The 20,684-nt window shown below is 45.9% G+C and overlaps 1 protein-coding gene across 2 annotated transcripts in view; it reads right to left on the minus strand.

Annotated features, from left to right (window-relative positions):
* Positions 1 to 3,204: 3,204 nt before the first annotated feature.
* Positions 3,205 to 20,684, minus strand: part of Uggt1 (UDP-glucose glycoprotein glucosyltransferase 1) — a 106,929-nt gene continuing 89,449 nt past the window's right edge. For both annotated transcript variants that reach the window (XM_021176550.1, XM_021176559.1), the window contains 7 exons: positions 19,852 to 19,936; positions 18,239 to 18,421; positions 14,831 to 14,991; positions 13,233 to 13,347; positions 9,752 to 9,868; positions 9,158 to 9,311; positions 3,205 to 7,431 (listed from right to left, as the gene is read on the minus strand). In XM_021176550.1, the coding sequence (XP_021032209.1) occupies positions 7,406 to 7,431; positions 9,158 to 9,311; positions 9,752 to 9,868; positions 13,233 to 13,347; positions 14,831 to 14,991; positions 18,239 to 18,421; positions 19,852 to 19,936 (841 nt within the window). In that variant the 3' untranslated portion in view covers positions 3,205 to 7,405. The remainder of the gene's footprint in view (positions 7,432 to 9,157; positions 9,312 to 9,751; positions 9,869 to 13,232; positions 13,348 to 14,830; positions 14,992 to 18,238; positions 18,422 to 19,851; positions 19,937 to 20,684) is intronic.

The raw sequence follows: 20,684 nt of genomic DNA on the forward strand, positions 1-20,684 counted from the left end.
AGCTGTCGTTAGGCCTAATGACTTGAGTTCAATTTCTGAGAGGAAAACTAACTCCTATAAGGCATTCTCAAACCAGTGTGATGAATTCAGGATGTCTCAGGTGACATGGCCTCTGCTCACTGCAGCCTTAGTTCTACACAACAATCGAACGGTGCACTGGTGACACCGAACAGAGCCAATGAACACTGCCTATGAAACTTAATGATTTACGTACAGAAAATGCACCTTTAACACATTTCTACCCCTATTTCCCAGCATGCATCAACCCATCTTTGTATTGTATTGGTTGGATATGTTGGTTCTTTGCTTAACAGTGCCTCCTCTGGTAGAGGACCCAGCACTCATATCAGGTGGCTTGCAATTGCTTGTAACTGCAGTACAGGGGATCTACCCTCCTCTGGTTGTACCTACACACACAGTACACATAAACTCACACAGGCTCACAACACACACATATACACAAGCTTAAAAATATTTTAAAACTGCTGCTCAAGTTGCATCTTTTAAAATTCAGAAAAAAAAAAAAAGATGGGGCTTGGGAACTGGCTCAATGGTTAAAGTACTTCTTGCACAGGACGGGTAACCTAGTTAAGATCTCTATAAGCCACATTACAGAAAAGGGAGATGTCAAAGGGTATCTATCTGTTACCCCAGCATTTACAGGGGAATGGGGAACAGGAGAATCTCCAGCAGCTCCCAATCGAGCCTGGCAAACGCAGTGGAGAATGAGACCCAATCTCAAAGTGGAAGGTGAGGACCGTCAACCGGTTACCCACTGACTTCCACATTGTGTACTGAGAGTCTCACACACACACACACAGAGAGAGAGAGAGAGACAGAGACAGAGACAGAGAGACAGAGACGCACAAAATAAGAACAGAATTTCCAGGAGTTTCTGAAAGTGGCTCTAACACATCTACCACTTGTATTATGCATTATGTGAAGTGAATACCGACAGCTACGTTCTGCCCATAGCATCAAATATTTAGCTAACATTTAACTAGATAAATTAGCACATGGTCCTTATTAGTACACAACTTTGCTTGTCTTAAATGAGTGCTGTGGTGGCTTGATGAGATGTTGGAAGATGTCAGAGCTGTGAAATGTCTGTCTAAAAGAGATGCACACACGAAGTGGAGCCAGCCCACCAGATGCATGTATGTTGCAGACAGCAAGGCTGGAGGGGCAAAGTCACCTAAGCCCTTTGACACAGGACATGGAGCTAGAGAACTGAGTTCGTCCTGCTGGGCTTCGGTCTTCCTTTCTGGTTCAGTATGTTCTCTGTGCGGACTCCTTCCTTTCAGAACAGTGATGTATGACCTGTACCACTGTATGGGGTAAGTCTGTTATTTGCTTTTCGGTTTTACACATTGCCTTGAGTCTCAGAAGAGACATTTGATGTTCAACTTCACGCACTTTGCATTTTTATGTGGTCACAAGACTACGGGGAGGCCAGGGAATGGAATGTGCGTGTTGGAATGAGACATCGCTGACAACCTGACACATTTGATTGCTTTTTCTGCAGTTGGCGATGCTGTGTGAGGAGTCGTAGGGTATGTGGTCATGTTGGAGCACCTGCCTGTCACTGAAGGGAGGTTTCTGGGTTTCACTTGCCCCATTGCTAGTTTTCTCTGTTTCCTGTCTGCAGTTCAAAATGTGAGCCCTCGGCTTCTGCTCCAGGCTGCTGCCATGCTTCCCTCTCATGACAGGCTCTGACTCCTCTGGAACCATAAGGGCAAATAAGCCTTTTTTTTTTTTTTTTAATAAGCTGCCTCGGTCATTGTGGGTTGTTTTGTTTCAAGACAGGGTTTCTCTGTGTGGCCCTGGCTGTCCTGGAACTCACCCTGTAGACCAGGCTGGCCTGGTCATCGTGTTTTATCCCAGCAATATAAAGGTAACTAATACAAATGATAAAATTATGTTTATACCAGACAATGTTTTAAAATACAATGATTTACTATCAATAAATGTCTAATGTGTGTACCTATTTTCTATACTCAGGGACACATAAAAATTCCTCAGGGGCTGGAGAGATGGCTCAGTGGTTAAGAGCACTGAATGTTCTTCCAGAGGTCCTGAGTTCAATTCCCAGCAACCACATGGTGGCTCACAACCATCTGTAATGGGGACCGGATGCCCTCTTCAGGTGTGCCCGAAGACGGTGACAGTGCACATACATACATGAAATAAATAAATCTTAAAAAAACAATTCTTCAGGCAGAAGGAGCCTAGGATGAGAAAGGTTTGAGAAGCTCTGAGCTAGAGCTGAATTGGGGTAATGGTAGACACCGCCCAAAATGACCTTCCAGCTAGAAAACCATCTCTGATGTCTAAGATGACAGGTATGGTATACTCATTGTGATCATCACCGAGAGATTTATATAAGCTTTCATGCTGTGAGCCTTGAGTGCTCATACATTTATAATTAAAACTTGAAAATAAAGATATAATGCAGGACACATTAAGAGCAATAAGGAATTAACAAGTGAAATTTAAGAGCCAGAGACGGGAGATTCCCTGGGATTGCTCGTTAGTTTATTTGCTGGGTTCTATCATAGAAGACTTGTCTCAGAGGAGATGACTCCTGAAGAGTAGGTGTATACACACACACACACACACACACACACACACACACACACACACACACCAGTCCCCCCTAAACAAAGCCAAACACACAGCGACACAGAGCTCCCGCTTCTTTGCCAGGTTGTATTTAAGCTCCATGTCCCTGTAGAAGCTTCTGCTGCCCACTAAACTCCTCCACCCCACAGGCACCAGGCCTTGACTGCCACCTCAGCAAGGGCACATCAGTCTCAAGTGTGCACTGATCCTGGAGCGGCCAAACTGTTCAGCTCCACTCCTGCAGCTCAGAGAAGGGGAGGGCAGAACCTGCAGGCCTCCAGAGGAACCCCGTGAGGGGTCTGCAGCACACTTGGAGGCTTTGCTCTGCTGCCTCTCAAGGTCATCACCACGTTGGTCACCCAGGCTCAGTTGGGGGCGGGTCCCAGAGTTGGGGACCTGGCTGTTGGCCCAAGATCTGTAGGACTCACTGTGGCCAGACCCTGAGACCTCCCAACCTCTCAGGCTTCGTGACTTCTGAGAGGTGAAGGGTTAGACTATCCTCTATCAGTCTGCCCTTCACACACACACACACACACACACACACACACACACACACACACATACAGAATGAGCAGACAGCTGTAAGAAGAGAGGAGGAATTTTATTGTGTTGGACAGACCTTACTCTCATGGTGAAACCCGCATGGACTAAGACATCCACAGAGTTAACCTCATTGCCAAGTGAGGTATTGGTTTGAATGGACAGAGTAGGACACAGTTCCTTTAAAAACCCTAAGCTCTCTCTCCATTTTCCCTTTTTTTGGATAGGAAAACAGAGTGCTTGGTAGTCTCTGTTGCATTGCCGACCTTGGGTGAGTATAGTTTGCATCTGGCTAAGGGAATGGTGCCCACTTCTTTGTTGAGCCCAACGGGGTCAAGTAAGGCAGAGCAGAAAGCACAGGCTGGGAAAGCCCACGGCTCCATGCCCTGCTCATACGGTCGGTCACAGACCCTCCACATTGCTAAGGACCCGGGAGACTAGAGAGAGGCCTCCCACTTTCTGTCCCCGAACTGATGGACTTCCCTGTGCCATGCTGACGCCTGGCACCGACGCTCAGCTGCTCTTGGCAGTCAGCATGCAATGACTCCACGAGAAGGATCCGCCAACCCACCACGGCTATGTAACACAGAAGAGCTTTCTGTTATTACACGGAGACACAAAACACCAGCAATGAGGGAGGGGTGAGACCCTTCCAGACACTTGGAAATTTTAGTGACTTCCTGAGTGACAATGTTTAATGTGCTTGAGCTTGATCCAGCATTTGAGAAGTCCTCATTACCTTAAGGCAGAGAAAATGGGAGTTCATGAAATTTCAACAGAAAACAGCTCCCCTACTTAGTAAACAAGAACGTGATGAGCCGTTTGATTGACTCTGGTCATCATACAATATCCCATAAAGCCACGGGCTCAACAACTCTCTTAAGAAGTCATGCTCCGTACTGCCAGCACGTGTCCCTCTAGGCAGCCTTCCATGAACTCTCCCTAGAAAAGTGCACAGGAGTAAGCGCCTTCCCAACGCCTCAGGTGCATCATTTCCTTGAAGCACGCGGGTCTAACTAGGAAGGGTAATTTAATGGAGGACACGCGGACAAAAGGAGTTGACTTCATACTGGTGACCAAATCTGACCAGTCCTAAACTATGCCAGTCAAGTTTGTTTCCTGTTTTTTGTTTGTTTGTTTTTTCTTTTCTTCCTTCTTTAGCACTGGGCTCTCAGCTCATCTTTCAGCAACTCAGACTAGAGCCAGGTAACATACCCGCCATGAAGTCTGCTCCTGACCAGACAGGCCCTGCACGGTGCATGCACGCCCCGAGACGACCATGCTCAACCAGAAATGCAGCTTCTGCCCGGGTAACAACATCAACCATCTTATGAAACCAACACATTACCGCTCTCGACATGGGTGCATCCAGTATACTTCTAACCCAGGACTCTGGAGAACTGTGCCCCACAGCCCCAGGTCCAGTCAAGGGCCGCTTTTCATGGAACACAGCAGCCAACTCACATTGGCACGTGTTGAGTCTTACTTGTCACAGGTCACACTACCCTAGTGATTCAGAAAGGAAACACTCTACTGCTATATGACAGGAGGTCAAAGAACCATTTATTCGCAGGCCAAGAATGACGGTGAACTCTCCAGGAGCCTGAATAATCTGTCTGCTCAGTCACTTCCTGCTTCTTGGAGAATAGTTCATCTCTCTTTTCAGTCACAACATGCTTTTGCGTGGTGAGGATGTCAGGTGAAATCTGACAGGGACACCCTTCCGGGGGCACTTGACGCAGCAGCCCATTTGTGGCAGTTGCTTGGTTTGTAGAGATGATTTAATCCACAGGAAGTGAGGAAGGACCAGTAAAGGGGGGGCCTGGGCAGCTTTAGAAGGAGGCTGGGTCTAGCCTAGCCAGCATTAGCTCTGAATATGACTTATGTCAGTGTAGTGACCCACGAGGGACTAAAGGGCCATAGAAGACCCAGGCCTTCCTCTTCCTCAGAGGAGGCACACATAATTTGGTAAGAGAAGGACCCTGGCCACCGGGCCAGCATCTCAGAGCACTGACTATTCCTGCTCAACACTCCAGGCTCCCAGGATACTGGGAAGATGGCTTCTGCTCACAGTCGGGCGCAGCAGCCCTGAGAGCTCAATCCAGGGTGGACATGAAGCCTGAGCAAAGGCTGGCTCTTAAGCTAACTTTTAGATTTGAAAATGGGGGGAAAATTACTTGATATATGTGTGGTAATTTTTTTTATTTTTGAAATTCATGTTGTAATACACACTGTATCAATAAATGTCAAGTGCTAGTTAAGCTAAGAAGCTATGGAACATGTTTGTCTCAACGTATCCTCCATGGCCCTTTGTCTGGGGATGTGTGCCCCTTCCCTGACTTTATGACAAATGACAAAACACTTTGATAATCCAAGAGTCAAAATGCATCGCTTGAAACAGCTGGGAAGTACTTTATTCCCAGACGCCTTTCCAAGGTCAGAGGACTCGCTACAGCCTGTCCTTGCTACCCAGCGCCTGCAGAGGGGGAGGGAGAGGGGGAGGGAGAGGACTCTGCTGACTGACTGATGGTAGCAGCCCCCAGCTGGTTTCTGGGGTGTCGTGAGCACCAAGCTAAACGATGTTGTTTTTAGTGCTGCTCTTGGTTCTCTTATGTGGACTCCTCACCTGAGGGGACACTTGTGCTCTGCCCAGGACTCTCAGCGGGGAGCTCCAGCTGACGGAGGTAAGGGGGTTAATGCTGGTTCTCTGAATTCCCAATCCATTTTTCTGTCTCTACTTATTACTTAACAATTGCCCACTGAAATCCCCAACCATGGCTCCTGTAGGTCATTCTTCCTTGGTAACACACATATTACCTAGCTTGGACAGGCAAGAACTTAGTTACCCACAGTACTCATTCCTCATAGTCAGTCTTTTTTTTTTGGGGGGGGGGGGTGGCGCTGGGGAGATGCAGTACCAGACAGAAGGCAAGGCCTTGGGCTTGCTAGCACTCTGTCTGCCACTGAGCCACACCCTGTGCCCAGCAACACTAACTCTCTGCTGTAGATCCCTGAGTCCTGGGCAGAGATGACACCACACACCCACACCTGTCCAGCCAGGCTAACAACACGTGGAAGGCTCCTCAGCCCAGGCTGCTCCTGAGGTGATGCTGGGCTGTGGTTGTGAACATAAAGCAATGAAGGGTGCTGCTTCAGACAGCAGCAGTACCTTAGAACTGGACCAGACCTTGGCAAGTCTCGAAAGCCAAAGGGGAGCCTCAGAGCCAAAGCACAAGGGAAAGACAGAGTGTAGGAAAGCGAGTTCCAGAGACAGAGTCATTCCTGGTCACAGGTCTGAGAGCATTTGGGGGAAAAACACCCAAAGTCATCCCCTCCTGGGTCTGAGAGAAAACTCTACAAGGGAAAGGGCAGGCAGTATGGTGCATCCAGACGGAGGCTGAGCACGCTGAGAGCGGTCACCGAGCGACTCAGGACGCCTGTGCCCAGCCAGGAAACTGATAACCAACAGCTTTTTAGAAAGTAAGAAGAAAAAGCACACATTTTCATAAATAGAAAAATTGTTTACAAAACAATTACCTGGACAGTTCACTGGGTACTAGACTGAAGAGAACGGCCCATGTTTTTGTCTTCCATCGAACACCCCAACACTCTCCGCTACCTGCCGTTTCTTCCAGCCTTATCCACACCACCCCGGTTCTCCTGAAGACTGATTTGCTTAGCAACTGCACTGAGCCAACCCTGAAGACACATGATTATTGGTTGGGCTCCATTAAACAACGAGCCTAGTGCTTGGGAAGGGGGGTGGGGAGGGGAAGAGACATGAGAAGCATGTTGGCGTAGACCTTGAGGCGTGGATGAAGCATCTGCCGGCCTGACCTGGTACAGGGTGGGCATCTGCACTGCAGCAAGGGCTGCAGGTAAACTGAGGTAAGGAAGAACATGGTGACCTTTCTGCCCAGCTTCTGGGCCAGCACAGCAGTGTGTGCTCTGGGCCGTGGGCACCGAAGGACTGGGCTTCTTGCAGTTGCTGCCGGCATTTCTCCCTCTGGTGAGAAAAAGAGTCCCAGAAGACCAGCCACTTGTCTTCCTCTGAGGTACAAATCCAACAGAGCCTTAGCCCCAAGGATCTAGCACCCACTGGGGTGCAGTAGTCTAAATCAATGCTCAGATCAATAGGTGTGGTACACCTGCCCAATCCGTTCATCAGCAGTCGTATGGAAAGATCAGAGAAAACAGCAGTTAGTACAAACTGTCAAGGTGGGTTCCCATCTTCCTCCAGAGATCACAATTCCTCATGCTTCTGAGAGCCTGGGGAAAGAACAACAGAGCGTGAGACTTAAGTCATAAAACAGTGTGTGGCACTGCCCCCAGCACAGCACTGTAGCTTCAGATGGTCTGTAGAAGCTCGGTGTTTGCTATTTCTGTATTAAGGGTTGAAAGCGAACCTAAGAGAAGAAGACATTTTTAGCTCTAAGAACTGACACGCCCTTGGGCTATACACGGCCTCCAGCAGGGCAGCACTGGCTCTCGGGGTCTCCAGCAGGGCAGCGCTGGCTCTGGGCCACACACTGCTGTGTGCAGAGATCTTCTGCACTTACACGTTCTTTCTGTGAGCCAGGGCAGCTGTTCTTTGATCCTTAAACTGTTTTAAGGTTGCTGATTGATACGTAACAGTAAAGTACGTCTCTCCGTGTGTATTGCTTTTCCCGGAGTTATCTAAGATGCAGTCTCAGCAGAGGCATTCTTGCACAATGCACTTGTACTTTACCATGACTGTGTGCACATGCTATGGTGCACATGCGTGCTCACAGCAGCTCTGTGGAGTGAGTTCTCTCCTTCGCTCTGACAAGAGACGTGGGAATGAGGACTTGTGTCATGAAGCAAGCACTTGTCCTGCTGAGCCACCTCTCTGGCCCATTGGTGCAGCATTTTAAAGGCTCCTTGTAAGAGACCTGCTGCTTTTAAAGCAAGGCTTTCCAGACACATGGACAACTTCGGCAAGGCTCATCCCTGTCCCCTAATGCATGGCACTACCACTCCATCTGCATTTTTTGATATATCAGATATTAATGGTGACTCTAATTTCATCACTGTATCCTTATTCCTCATATATGGCTCTTCTTTTGAATAGTCTGTTCATATTCTTTGTCCATTTATCTATAATGAATTTAACTTCTTAAAACAGTATTTATTTTCATTATTTTATGTGTATGGGCATTTTGCCCTTATGTCTCTGAATGTCACATGCATGCTAAGCACACAGAGGCCAGAAGAGGGCATCAGATCCCCTGGAACTGGAGTTATAGACAGTGCTTTTAAAGCTAAGCCGGCTCTCCTGCTCCAAATCTTTAGTGAGTGTGTGACTATAACCTACTAGCTATGACACTTTCTATCCTGCAGTCTCCAGAACAGACTCTCAAGTCACTCCAGGTCCCTGCACTTGCTTCTTAGGATGAGTTTAAAGGAGAAATATTTAATCGAGACTCCAATTTATTCACTGTTCTTGTAGGCTGGTCTCAAATGCACTCTGTAGGTGGAAGTGTTTAACTCCTGGTCCTCTCGATTCCCAGCCTGGCATGAGCCGTCCAGACTTTCATGGACAGACAAAGATATTAGACATTTATTTGTAAGCTTTAGTGGCTTTGAAAATAAAAAACCACAAATCGCCTAATTTGTAAGGTTACTGTAAGTATCCAGACCCCCATGGTAGGAGGAGAGCACTGGCTGCTGAAAGCCAGCTGTCCTGACGTCTACAGGCATGCGGTGGTACACATGAACACTTGTGTGCACCCTACCACACACACACACAAACACACACACACACACACATCTCTTCTTCTTCTGACTAAACAAGCAAGTGTTGCGGGGAGGTCTACAAAACTACATTGAATGTGCTATTTAGAAGACTGGCTAAAGGGCACAATGGGAAACAGACCCTGGATGAGATCAAGATCTAGGGAAATGGACCCCTCCATTGTCTCAGCAACAAATTAGTAGCCAGGACTGACTTATCCTCAGTCAGCCTTGCACTGACCTTCCTGCGTCTCCTCTGTATGCAGGGTCCCCAGCTCCTTCTCCTCTTGGAAGAGGGTCTGCAGCTGCTTGATCTCCTGGTCGTAGTCTTGCCACTCAGGGACGATCCGCACAGCAGCCTCCAGTTTGGGCTCCTTAGTCATGGGATTATTACACTGCAAACACACAAGCACACCTCAGTGGAGCTATAAGAAAGGTACACCCTATGTACAGACTGCCACAGGCCTCCAGCAGGCATGTGTGAGACTAAGTATGGGAGATCGGGATTTCAGGGCTAGCCTGGGTTACACAGTAAACCTCTCAAAACCAAAGGAAGCAAAGTTACAGGCTAAGCAGAGCCCTGTCCAGGCACAGGGGTGAAGTGGAAGACAAGGGTGACACAGCAGAAATCAACTCTGCAGACCGCTGCATGTGATCTGGCGTCCTGCGCAAGTGAGGAAGAGCCCTGCTGAAGTGACCAGGACATGCTCTGCAGCTCCAACCACAATTCAGAGAAAGCCAATTTGAACAGCACCAGCAGCCACCAGGCTCTCTGTCCCAGGGCAGGGAGGGCTACCAGGCTCTGTCAGGTCCCAGGGCAGGGAGGGCAGCTCACCAGGTCAATGGTCTTTGCCCGCTTCTTAGAGGCGTCATCACACCACGTTTCACACCAAAGCCATTCCTGAGGGAGCGATTTGATTGGCACCTGATGGATCATGTTATTGGGCAAATCCTGTTTGGTAAAGAAAATGAAACACAAGGATTTAAAACTCAGAAAGAAATTTAAATAAGCAATCAGTGTTGGCTTACAATTCACCTAGAGTGCTGGAGAGGCAGCCCAGCATTTAAGAGCATATATTGTTCTCCCAGAGGACCTGAGTTCCGTCCCCAGAAGCCATGTAACCCACATGGGCAGATCACAAACACCTGCAACTGCAACTCCAGGGATCTGATGCCCCTTTCTGGCCTCTGCAGACACCTACACACATGTGCACATACCCACACATAGGCATGTGTACACATATTCAAAACTTAGAAAACCAAACAACAATACTCCCTCAACTGGTGGCCCAAGGGGGTGACTTTGAAGTTAAGGGCATTAGCACCTCTTACAGGGAACCCAGTAGGTCCCCACCATACGGCAGCTCACAACCATCTTTATCTCCAGTGCCAGGGGGTCTGGTGCCCTTTTATGGGCTCCTCCAGCACTGGGCATGCGCGCGCGCGCGCGCACACACACACACATACACACACACACACACACACACACACACACAGGCAAACACATATACATATAAAAAGAGACAAAACCAACACAAACAAGATTCAACTACATTTCACTGCATGAAAGTAAATTCTAAAACTTCCCGTTGTTGTCTTTTGCTCTGTTGAGACTGTTGCCGACGCTGGCCTGGGACCTGTCCTCCTGCCTGGCCTCACACACCCGTGCTGAGACTCCAGAGGAGTCACCATGCAGCCTCTGCTCACTTCTGCAGGGAGAAGAGGTGGGCCTTAACACTCTATAGTTTTCCAGAGGAGAAGCACCGGCTCTCCCGCTCCCAAATGATGGAGCCCTCACAATAAAATGTTCCATTGTCCTAACACTCTGGGGAGAAAAAAAACAATATAAATAAACAGAACTGACTGACTGTGACGCTTGTAAAAATGGTATAGTGTAGTCAGCCGAGTATAGCGCCATGCACTGCAATCCCAGCACTCTGGGAGCAAAGGCAGGAGTGTTCATAGTCACTGAGTTCCAGGCCAGCGTGGCGATGTGAGATCCTGTCTGAGAACCATGACCAGGTCAGTTATGCAAGCAACAATCACTCCAGCCTTGTGCACAATGGTGGTCTGAATGAGAACAGGTCATAGGTTTGAACACTTGATCCCCAGTTGATGAAACTATTCCCATCAACCACAGAGCAGCTCACAACCGTCTGTGTGGGGACAGGTTAGGAGGTATGGCCTAGTTGGAGGAAGGGTGTCACTGGGGACAGGCTGCGACATTTCAAAAGACCTACACCATTCCTGGTATCTCTCTCCATCTCCCACTTGTAGTAAAGACGTGAGCGCTCAGCTGTTTCTGCTGCCGTGGTTTTTTTGCCCGGCCATCAAGGCCTCTAACTCTCTGAAACCATAGGTGCGGTTAAAGGCTTCATCAGTGGCCTTGGTCATAGTGTTTTATCTCAGAACTAGGAGAGAAAGAAACTGAGACAATTTCCTTCATCAAACCGTCAGCAGAATAAACCTTAGATACTGCTGAACCTGCCCTACTGCAATACAAAGAACAGAGTGTCAATTAACTTTCCACTCTGCGGGAAGATAATAATTATATATAATAGACTTTATAATATAACACATCCCTACAGCCATACATACCATGGCTCCCACTTTAGGGTCTTTATGCGATTCCTGAGTGTGCAAATAAATGACTGGGTTTCTGATTCTTGTGCCTTTTCTTTTCCTCCTGTTTGTTTTGTTCAATTCTGAATGTGTTAGCTTTTGTTTTATCTTTTTATTCTGTATTCTATTATTATCCCTCAGATGCTATTTTCTACTGAGAGACAGAAAGCAAGTGAATCCAATGTGAGGAGGGGGAGGAACGGGAAAGTGGAATCGGGATATATTATGTGAGGGGGAAAAATTTATTTTCAATAAAAGGAAAAAATAAAGAAAAGAAACAGCTGAGAGAAAACATGAACAAAAACAGTCATATGCTCAGAGGTCATGAGATGAGAGCCAGCAGGTGGGTCAAAGACCTGGCGGTGCAAACTGTCGCTGTGCATGAGACAGCTGCTAAAGATAAAGGACAGAGGATTCCAGCACAGACTGAAAACAAAAAATACTAAAATGGAAGCAAATATGTTAATTAAAATTAAGGACAAACAGAAGACTAAACTAATTAGACAGGAAACACAAAGAACAAAAGACTAAAATAATAAAATACTAAGATTGAGCTGAGTGAAGGTGGTTAGCTGCAGGAAGCTCTATAGGAAGGAAGAGATAGATGCAAATGGGGAACGGCAAATGGGGAAGGGCACAAAACTACAAAGGGAAGTGAGCAGAGGAAACACATCCCCAGGTCAGAGGAGGCCAAGAGGCTAAAAAGAAGCATGGTGCCCAGGCTAGACAGCAGGCTCAGTAGAGTCTACAGAGCGGCAAGTGGGCTGCCTCCCGCCCGCCACAGTCAGGGTGCAGGGCAGCAGTCTGCTATCAGGAGTGACATGCCTTGGTTATAGCCTTGGCTTTGTAGTGACTCCTTGATACACCCGAAAATGGATTCTTTTAATGGATGCTACATATGACAATGAACAACAACATATTTTAAGAAAGACTTTAAACAAAATGCTTAAAATACATGAGATCAAGCTGAGTATGGTGGCTCATGCCTTTAATCTCAGCACTCAGACAGAGGCTGGTGGATCTCTAGACCAGCCCTGTCTACAAAGAGAGTTCCAGGCCAACCAAGGCTACTAAGTGCTACCTGGTCTCAAAACAGCAGCTGCAGCAGCAGATTGACAGAAGATAGCTAAAACACCTAAAGCTACGACTGGGGCTGAGGAGAAGGGTGAGGGTAGGAGCCCTGGCTGCTCTGTCACAGGACCCAGAACAGCATCTAACACCGTCTGTCACTCCAGCTCAGGGTGATTGAGACTCCCTCTTCTGGTCTCTGGGAGCACTGCACATACAGTGCATAGACCTACATGCAGGCAAAACACCCATGCACATAAAGACAAATAAACAGAGCACAAACCCAAACGAAACAAACCTGTAATTTTACTTCTGAAAATGCTTGCTATTGGAAAAGTTATTCAGCAAGCCTTCCTGAAAGTTCTGACATGGAGGGCAGTCAGGGCTAGAAAATTTTACTGCTTTTTTTGTGTAACTTCTGAGCTTTTTGACAGTCTCAGAGCCTTTGGGATCAGACAAGCCTCTCTCTCTCTCTCTCTCTCTCTCTCTCTCTCTCTCTCTCTCTCTCCCCCCCCCCCCACACACACACTTTCCATGAAGAAATATTTCAGTTCTGAGAAAGCACACAAACACTACTTCATTTTCAGACACAAATGGCATACTTGTATGTGTCAACAGTCACTTACTTGATCAAGATTTGAAAGACTGTTGGGATCCTGGCTCAGACCTTGGTACTGTCCCCTGAGTCTGTCTCCAGCAGCTATTTTCCTAAACTTCTTCAGATCCACAACATACAGCGCACTGAGCAGAGAGGAGACACTTGTTACAGACAAACCATCAATCAATGTCAACAATGAACCCAACTGAATGGTGGGAGAGGTCATGGATGGAACAGGCCAGTGTCCCTGAGAGTGGAAGATGCCGCAGAGGGCGCATACACATGGCCAAGAGGATCACACACCTACAGGCTACGGCCTGCTCTGACGGCTCACTTTGGCCAGCTTTTTATTTTGCTGTCTTACAAGGAAACTAATTTCTAAGGCAAGATTTCTAGCTAGGGGCTGGAGAGATGGCTTGGTGGTTAGGAGCACTGACTGCTCTTCCAGAGAACCTGAGTTCAATTCCCAGCAACCACATGGTGGCTCACAACCATCTGTAATGGGATCTGATGCCCTCTTCTGGTGTGTCCGAAGACAGTTACGGTGTATTCACACACATAAAATAAATATAAGAAGACAAAAAGAAATCTAACTAACTCAAAAGATCCAGTGATAAAGATCATTGAAACTGATAAATGATAACAATTTGCCACCACTATCCTGATGTCATCTTAAGATAATAGGAGAGGAGCAGGCAGGGGTACAATTCTCTCCAGCCAAGAAACAAAGTATAAAACTGAAATCACCATACGTCATCATTCATCTCTATATGTGTTCATTTTAACAAGGAGTTATTTAGGGTCCTGAAGATTGTGTCAGAGGTTAGGAGCCCTGGCTACTCTTCTAGAGGACCAAAGTTTGGTTCCCTTCATGCACACAGTGGCTCACCATCTTCTGTAAACTCCAGTTTCAGGGACTCTGACCTCTTCTGGCCTTCATGCAGGCAAGATACTCATACACATAAAGTAAGTCAATCTTTTCTTTTCTTTTTTTTTTTTTTTAAAAAAGAGGTGTTTTTTGTTTTTTGGGTTTTTTTTGTAAATGTGTATGGGTGTTTTACCTCCATCTATGCCTGTATATCACATGCAAACAGTGCCTACACAGGCCAAAAGGTGCCCTGGACCTGGGCTTATAGGCAGGTGTGAGCACCCATGTGGGTGTTGGTGCTACGGAAAAGGAACCAGTGGTCCTCATCTCAGAGAACATCTCTCCAGCTCGATAATATTTCTTGTATGTGTCCTAGCCTCCAAATCACCTTCTTCCAGAAGACTTGGAGTATCCATTTGAAGTAATAAATGCATATACTGGTATACTGGTGGTGGGTTTTGTTTGTTTGGTGTTTTTTTGTTTTTTAGACAGGGTCTCACTTTGTAGACCATGCTAGCTTTAAACTCACAGAGATCCCTGGCCTCTGTCTCCCAAGTGCTGGGATTAAAGGCATGTACCACCCAAAGGTTACGAATATGCTTGAAATAGGCAAAACAATGTATTTAATAGATTATACATCAGGACATACTCACAGGAAAACTATGAAGAACATACTGCAGTATATGCAGCTAAACAAATAAACTAAGTCGCTCTTTATATGCAGTATAAGAGGCACAAGCAGGACACCTTCTCAGTACCTGATGTGATACTTTCGTCCAGCCAAATGACTGGCCCAGTACCCTGACTTCCAGAAGCGGTAGCCATCCATCTCTCTCCTGCTGTCGCAGAAGGGCGTGTAACCATAAGGAGCACCATCCAAATTGAAATCTCTTAACTCCTTCAGATCTGTCCGTACAATCTGCAGTAAAGAAAACAAACGGTTTCTTAACCAGTGTACAGGTAGTTTCCCTGTAGCATGATCCTTCACCAGGCAGGAGGAAGGGCAGCACACTGGGTGACAGCACAGGCTCTAGAACACAAGCCGAGTTCCCCCAGTGTTGCACATAACCTGAAATGATCCCACACACTCATGTTTTTCACTGAGGGGTGCTATTCTGAAGACTGTTTGATTCAAAAGTATTGAACTGATTTTAACAGGGAAATTTCAAGACTGCCTTATTATCATGTTTAATAAGCTCCATGCTTAATATGTACAGTGAACAGGATATCAAAAAGCACACAGTTTAGTCGTGTGAAGACAGCAGCTGCACTATTAGAGAAGACCATCACTGTGGAGAAGGTATGCACTCTGCACCGACTGGCAGAGCGGTCTGCAGCATTCCTTGTCATCAGAACCAAGCGTGCCCCTGAATATCAAATACCCCCCCCCCCCATGCCAGCAACACCTGTCCTGGCTGGGCCTGGAGTCCTAGTATTCTAGAGACAGAGACAAAAGAACAATCTGGATGACAGAGAAAGGCTTTGTTTCAAAAATCAATGAATGAACTGTAATAAAATGAACAATGAAGTAGCTAACATTTGGGCAGATAGTGGACACAGTGACCAAGTAATATTAAGCATTTATTTTGTAACTTAGGTATTTATGGTAAGTGAATTAATACTAAGATATAGGAGTGCACACACTGTAGAGCTGCTGCAGACCCAGGGTCAACCCTGAATTTTGTGAGCCCTATTGGTGTATAGGGAGGCTCATGCTTCCAGCTTCTTTTGTTTGTTTGTTTGGGGTTTTTTTTTTGAATATTGCAAATAAAAAGTTTAATTTCAGAATCCAAGTTCGTCATTTATAAATATACTGAAGCATAGTCCATGCAAATTCAGACTGAGCCTGCATACAGTATTTCAACACAGCATTTTTTTTTCTAAAAGGTCAGAGGCACGTGAGTGATTTGTTTCACCCAGAATATTTAACTGATTTAAAATGAGAAAATGAAAAACTTTTTTTTAGACAACTTTTTTTTTGGCGTCTGGTAAAGAGTCTGATAGCTGATACTTCATGTTGGTATCCTTGGGACTCTATAATGTCCCAATGATGGTTGAGGCTTCCCTATAGTAGGAAAAAAAAATCTAAATGCCTAAGGCTTTTCTCATGACTGCAATAAACAAGCGCTTTCCCTGTCAATAAGCTACCTCCTCAAAGTAGAATCTGAGCGCTATCTGGTCAAACTGTGAGGGGTCAGTGCATACTTCTTATGAGATAGCTTTATTGTATAGAGATGCAAAAAGTAAATCAGAGGCACGGAGATTGGATCAACAACGCCTCCAGCTTCTGAAGAAGCTGCAGACCCAGGGTAGGGATGGACTGTCTGAGGATTACACAGTTCCACATCCTGGAGTGGCTTCCATGATAGCCATGGACCCACAACAGGAACTCAATTTGACTCTGGTTAAGACCCACAGGTATGGGAAGTTCCACAACTCAGAGAAAGCTGCAGACCCAAGCGGGACAACCACACTTGCACAAGACACACTTCCTTCCCTCAAAGGAAGGCATGAGGGAGAGATCTTGTCCCTACAAACCAGTCCCACAGAACAAATAGCACCTCAACTCGATTACAATTTAGTCCTCTCCTGAACACTGCAACCACCACCACTAAAAGACAAGAAGAGATGATTTGGATTAAAAAAAATGAAAAGTACAAAAAAAAGAAAAACTCAACCAATAAACTAACTCCAGATGTGCAAGTTCAGAGCAGAAACAAAACCAAAAGATGGTAACATGTCTCCTTCAGAGACGACTAACGCCATTACTCTGGCTCCTAAGGAAAATGGCTTGGAAGAACTTGCAGCCAGAGAACTTAAAAGAATAATTATAACTGTGTTCAACAACTTAAAAGCATGAGTATATCCTGAGAGCAAAACAAAACAAGAGCTGGATGAATACAGAAATCAACCCATGATATAAAAATTAAATTCGAGAGAAAAAAAAAAAAACTGAAGAAAAACCAAACAGAGATGATGCTGGAAAGAAAAATTCAGGTAGCCAAATTAAAGCTCAGTTGGAAAGCTCGTACACAGAATGAATCATGTGAAAAACAGAGTATCAGGGCAGGAGGACAAGGGATTCGAATCATACAGAGAAGGGCAACAAGAAGCGGCTGGAGGAGAGGGCATGGGCACATGGAAGAGAGGTGGGACACCATGGACAGACCAAACTACTGAATCTTCTCATTTTAGCAGGTAAGAAGCCTACTCCAAAGGCACAGAACAGACAGTATTTTAAATAAAATTATAAAAGAAAATTTCCCAAATCTAGAGAAAAAGGTGTGTGTGTAAACAGCGCACAGAGTAGGAGAAAAGCGCTGGCACTAGTGCAGTAGGATGACTATTATGGGATGACGAGTGGCTTTTGATTGGATCTGAGGCTTGCTCCACAGGAGGGAAACTTCATGCCTAGTATTGAAATCATGGCCAAAAGCCCAGGACTGCGGAGGTCCTGGCCACAGAGCAGAAGCTGCTATTTTATTTTCTGAAATAGTGATACTCTCAAGGTACCTTCTGAATAATCATGTTAAGACCTTCTGATTACTTCTGACCCGCGCTGCCCTCAGCCCTGGTCAGAGAAGCTTCTTGGTGCAGTGTGAAGCAGAGACACAAACTAGTCAAAACAAAAAGAGGAAGAGACTGATGCTCAGGGCTGAATGGGGATCTGCATCCCAAGCCTCGGGGAACACTGAGGACAATGAGCGGGGAAGGATGGGGAGGAATGCTGTGGAATGCTGTGACATGACTGCTCATCTCATCTCACTCCTAAACTCAGAGCAGCTGTGGGCACCTAAACAAGACCATCCAAGACCAACCAGGCGCTGTGCAGATGACTGGACCCCCGTTACCGAGGCATCACTGGCAGTGGAGACTCTCCGGGAAGGAGATTCATAAGCACCAATAGGATCCCACGCTCCAGTGGATGGCTCTGTGCCCATGCGCCCACAGGCTGCTCCAACTGGACGCAGTGGGTTATTCATTGTATCGTATACAAGCATAAAGCTCTCAAAAAAACTTTTACAGAAAAGGAGATGTGTTGATGAAACTTAAATATAAAAGGTGATGACATCTGGGTGATCTCTTCTCATGTTCCTGAACTACTGATGCAAACACAGGTGCTCTGCCATCTGAGACTCACGTTACCCGCGCCTGAGCGAGCTCACCTGATCAGCATCCACAAAGAGGAACTTGTCAACAACCAGCGGGAAAAGCACATCCAGAAAGAGGATTTTGTAGCCCCAGATGATTCGCTGCTTCTCCGTCTGCTGGTGAAGCCATCGCGGCCATTTGTACTGAACAAGCTCATACTGGAAATTGTATTTTTTGGCCATGTAAGGTATAAATTCCTAGTTTTAGACACAGGGAAAAACAATCATTCACTCTAATTAAAAAGACTGACTCCTTACTGTAAGTTAGTCAATATTACAGTACAACTAAAACACTCGCACTGAAACAAGGTCTAGAACAATCTGGTTTAGTTCACCTGACTCAACGTAAGACACATCTAAACTCTGGTCCAATCCCTACTTTTTTTTTTAATTAGGTATTTATTTCATTTACATTTCCAATGCTATCCCAAAAGTCCCCCACACACTCCCCCGCCCACTCCCCCACCCACCCACTCCCACTTCTTGGCCCTGGCGTTCCCCTGTACTGGGGCATATAAAGTTTGCACGACCAATGGGCCTCTCTTTCCACTGATGGCCGACTAGGCTATCTTCTGATACATATGCAGCTAGAGACACGAGCTCCGGTGGGTACTGGTTAGTTCATATTGTTGTTCTACCTATAGGGTTGTAGATCCCTTTAGCTCCTTGGGTACTTTCTCTAGCTCCTCCATTGGGGGCCCTGTGATCCATCCAATAGCTGACTGTGAGCATCCACTTCTGTGTTTGTTAGGCCCCAGCCTAGTCTCACAAGAGACAGCTATATCAGCAAAATCTTGCTTGTGTATGCAATGGTGTCAGCGTTTGGAGGCTGATTATGAGATTTGATGACATCTACTCACCACAAGAAATGAAGGCAATCTACAGGTGAAGGCTTTTAGATTTACAACTTTATATAACTTGTGCATGTGTGTGTATAAGGCACACAAGCTCCAGGTTTACTTATCTACATTTAATTTTAGTAAAGCCCTCTTGAGCTTGATATTAAGGTCTTCTCAAGGCTGAGTCTAACCCAGGCTATCACACAGCAGAGCCAGAACTCTGAGCAGGCTCTTGGTGTTGACAAGTAGCCTTCTGTGTTCAAACACCAGCTCTCAGGAGATCAGAAGTAAGGTAACCCCTCATCTGAGATGAGTCACACTGATTACAGAGTTGTCTTGTAAATACTACAGGAAAAGTGAATGCAGGAAAGTCGGGCCAACCCACTACGAGACACACAGGGGAAGCAGCCCCTCACCTTCCTCATGAGAAGAGTATTCATTCTCAAACCCACATCACTGTGCTTCCTAAGCTAAGGGGAGATAGGCAAGCCTCCAGGGCAAGGACTGTTAGTTTGCTACAACACTGTCTCTCAGAAAAGACAAAGACTTTCCTCCTATGTCACCCAGCTTCAAACAGGTCATAATTTTGAGTTTAGATTCATAAAAACTATTACCCCAAATAGAGCAACCTGGGAAAAAAAAAAAACCAATATAGAAATAGACAATGAAATTAAGGTATCCTAATGAAAGGGAAAAAAACTAAGAGTATAGATAAAACAAAGGTAGAAAAGAATATATTACAGTGTAAATATTCCCTTAATAAGGTTTTCCTTTTCCCTATGAACAAACCTTAAATGTGGGGGACAAGTAGTTCTTCAAGAACCAGAACTTCACAGGAGTCTTGGTATTCTTCAGGACTGAGAGCATCATGATGCTGCCAAACAAAACAAGTAATTATTTCTCAATGTTTTTTAACCTCAGCAACATTAAGCAGAAAGAACTCACAAGACTGACAGCAGAGCCAACCCATTGTTCAGTTAGGCAGAGACCTTCACTAATGGGAAAGTATACATATACGTACATAAGGATGTCCCCGGAAGGGAGAGGGACAAGGAATTCCCTGTAAGTATACTCCAACAGATAGAGGCAAACTCTAATTATGCTGTACATTTAAATGACCCATCTCATCAACTGACGGTGAGTTAGCTAGCACTGGAGATCATAGTCAGGACTACACCACGCTCCAAACCGGTGCTCAGGCACAGCAGCATCTGGTACTGAGCAAACGGTGCACACACGCACAGCCTCTGTCAGCCTGGAGAGACAGGAGTCAGTACAGGGGAGGGCACGGGCTCAGGAAAGTCATTGTCACTGTCATTAGTTTAGAGCAGATATTTATTGGAAGAAGGACTAGAAATTGACCAAATGACATTGTTTTTATTATTTTCTATATCAGATTTATAATGAAAACTAAAAGGACAAACAGCTGTGAAATTGGGACAATGACTTTCAAGTAATATGTCTTCAACGCTGAGCGCCCAGACACCCTGAGACCTCAGGATTCCACAAACGGATCCCGAAAGCCCTCCCCTCTTAACTACATCAACAATGTCAAGCAATGATCTGTCCTGCTTCCAGCTGCATGACCTAGACAAACTCCTTCTATTTTAATCTCAGTTTGC

The sequence above is a fragment of the Mus caroli genome, chromosome 1 (genome assembly GCF_900094665.2).
Source record: "Mus caroli chromosome 1, CAROLI_EIJ_v1.1, whole genome shotgun sequence".
In the NCBI taxonomy this organism is placed as follows: domain Eukaryota; kingdom Metazoa; phylum Chordata; class Mammalia; order Rodentia; family Muridae; genus Mus; species Mus caroli.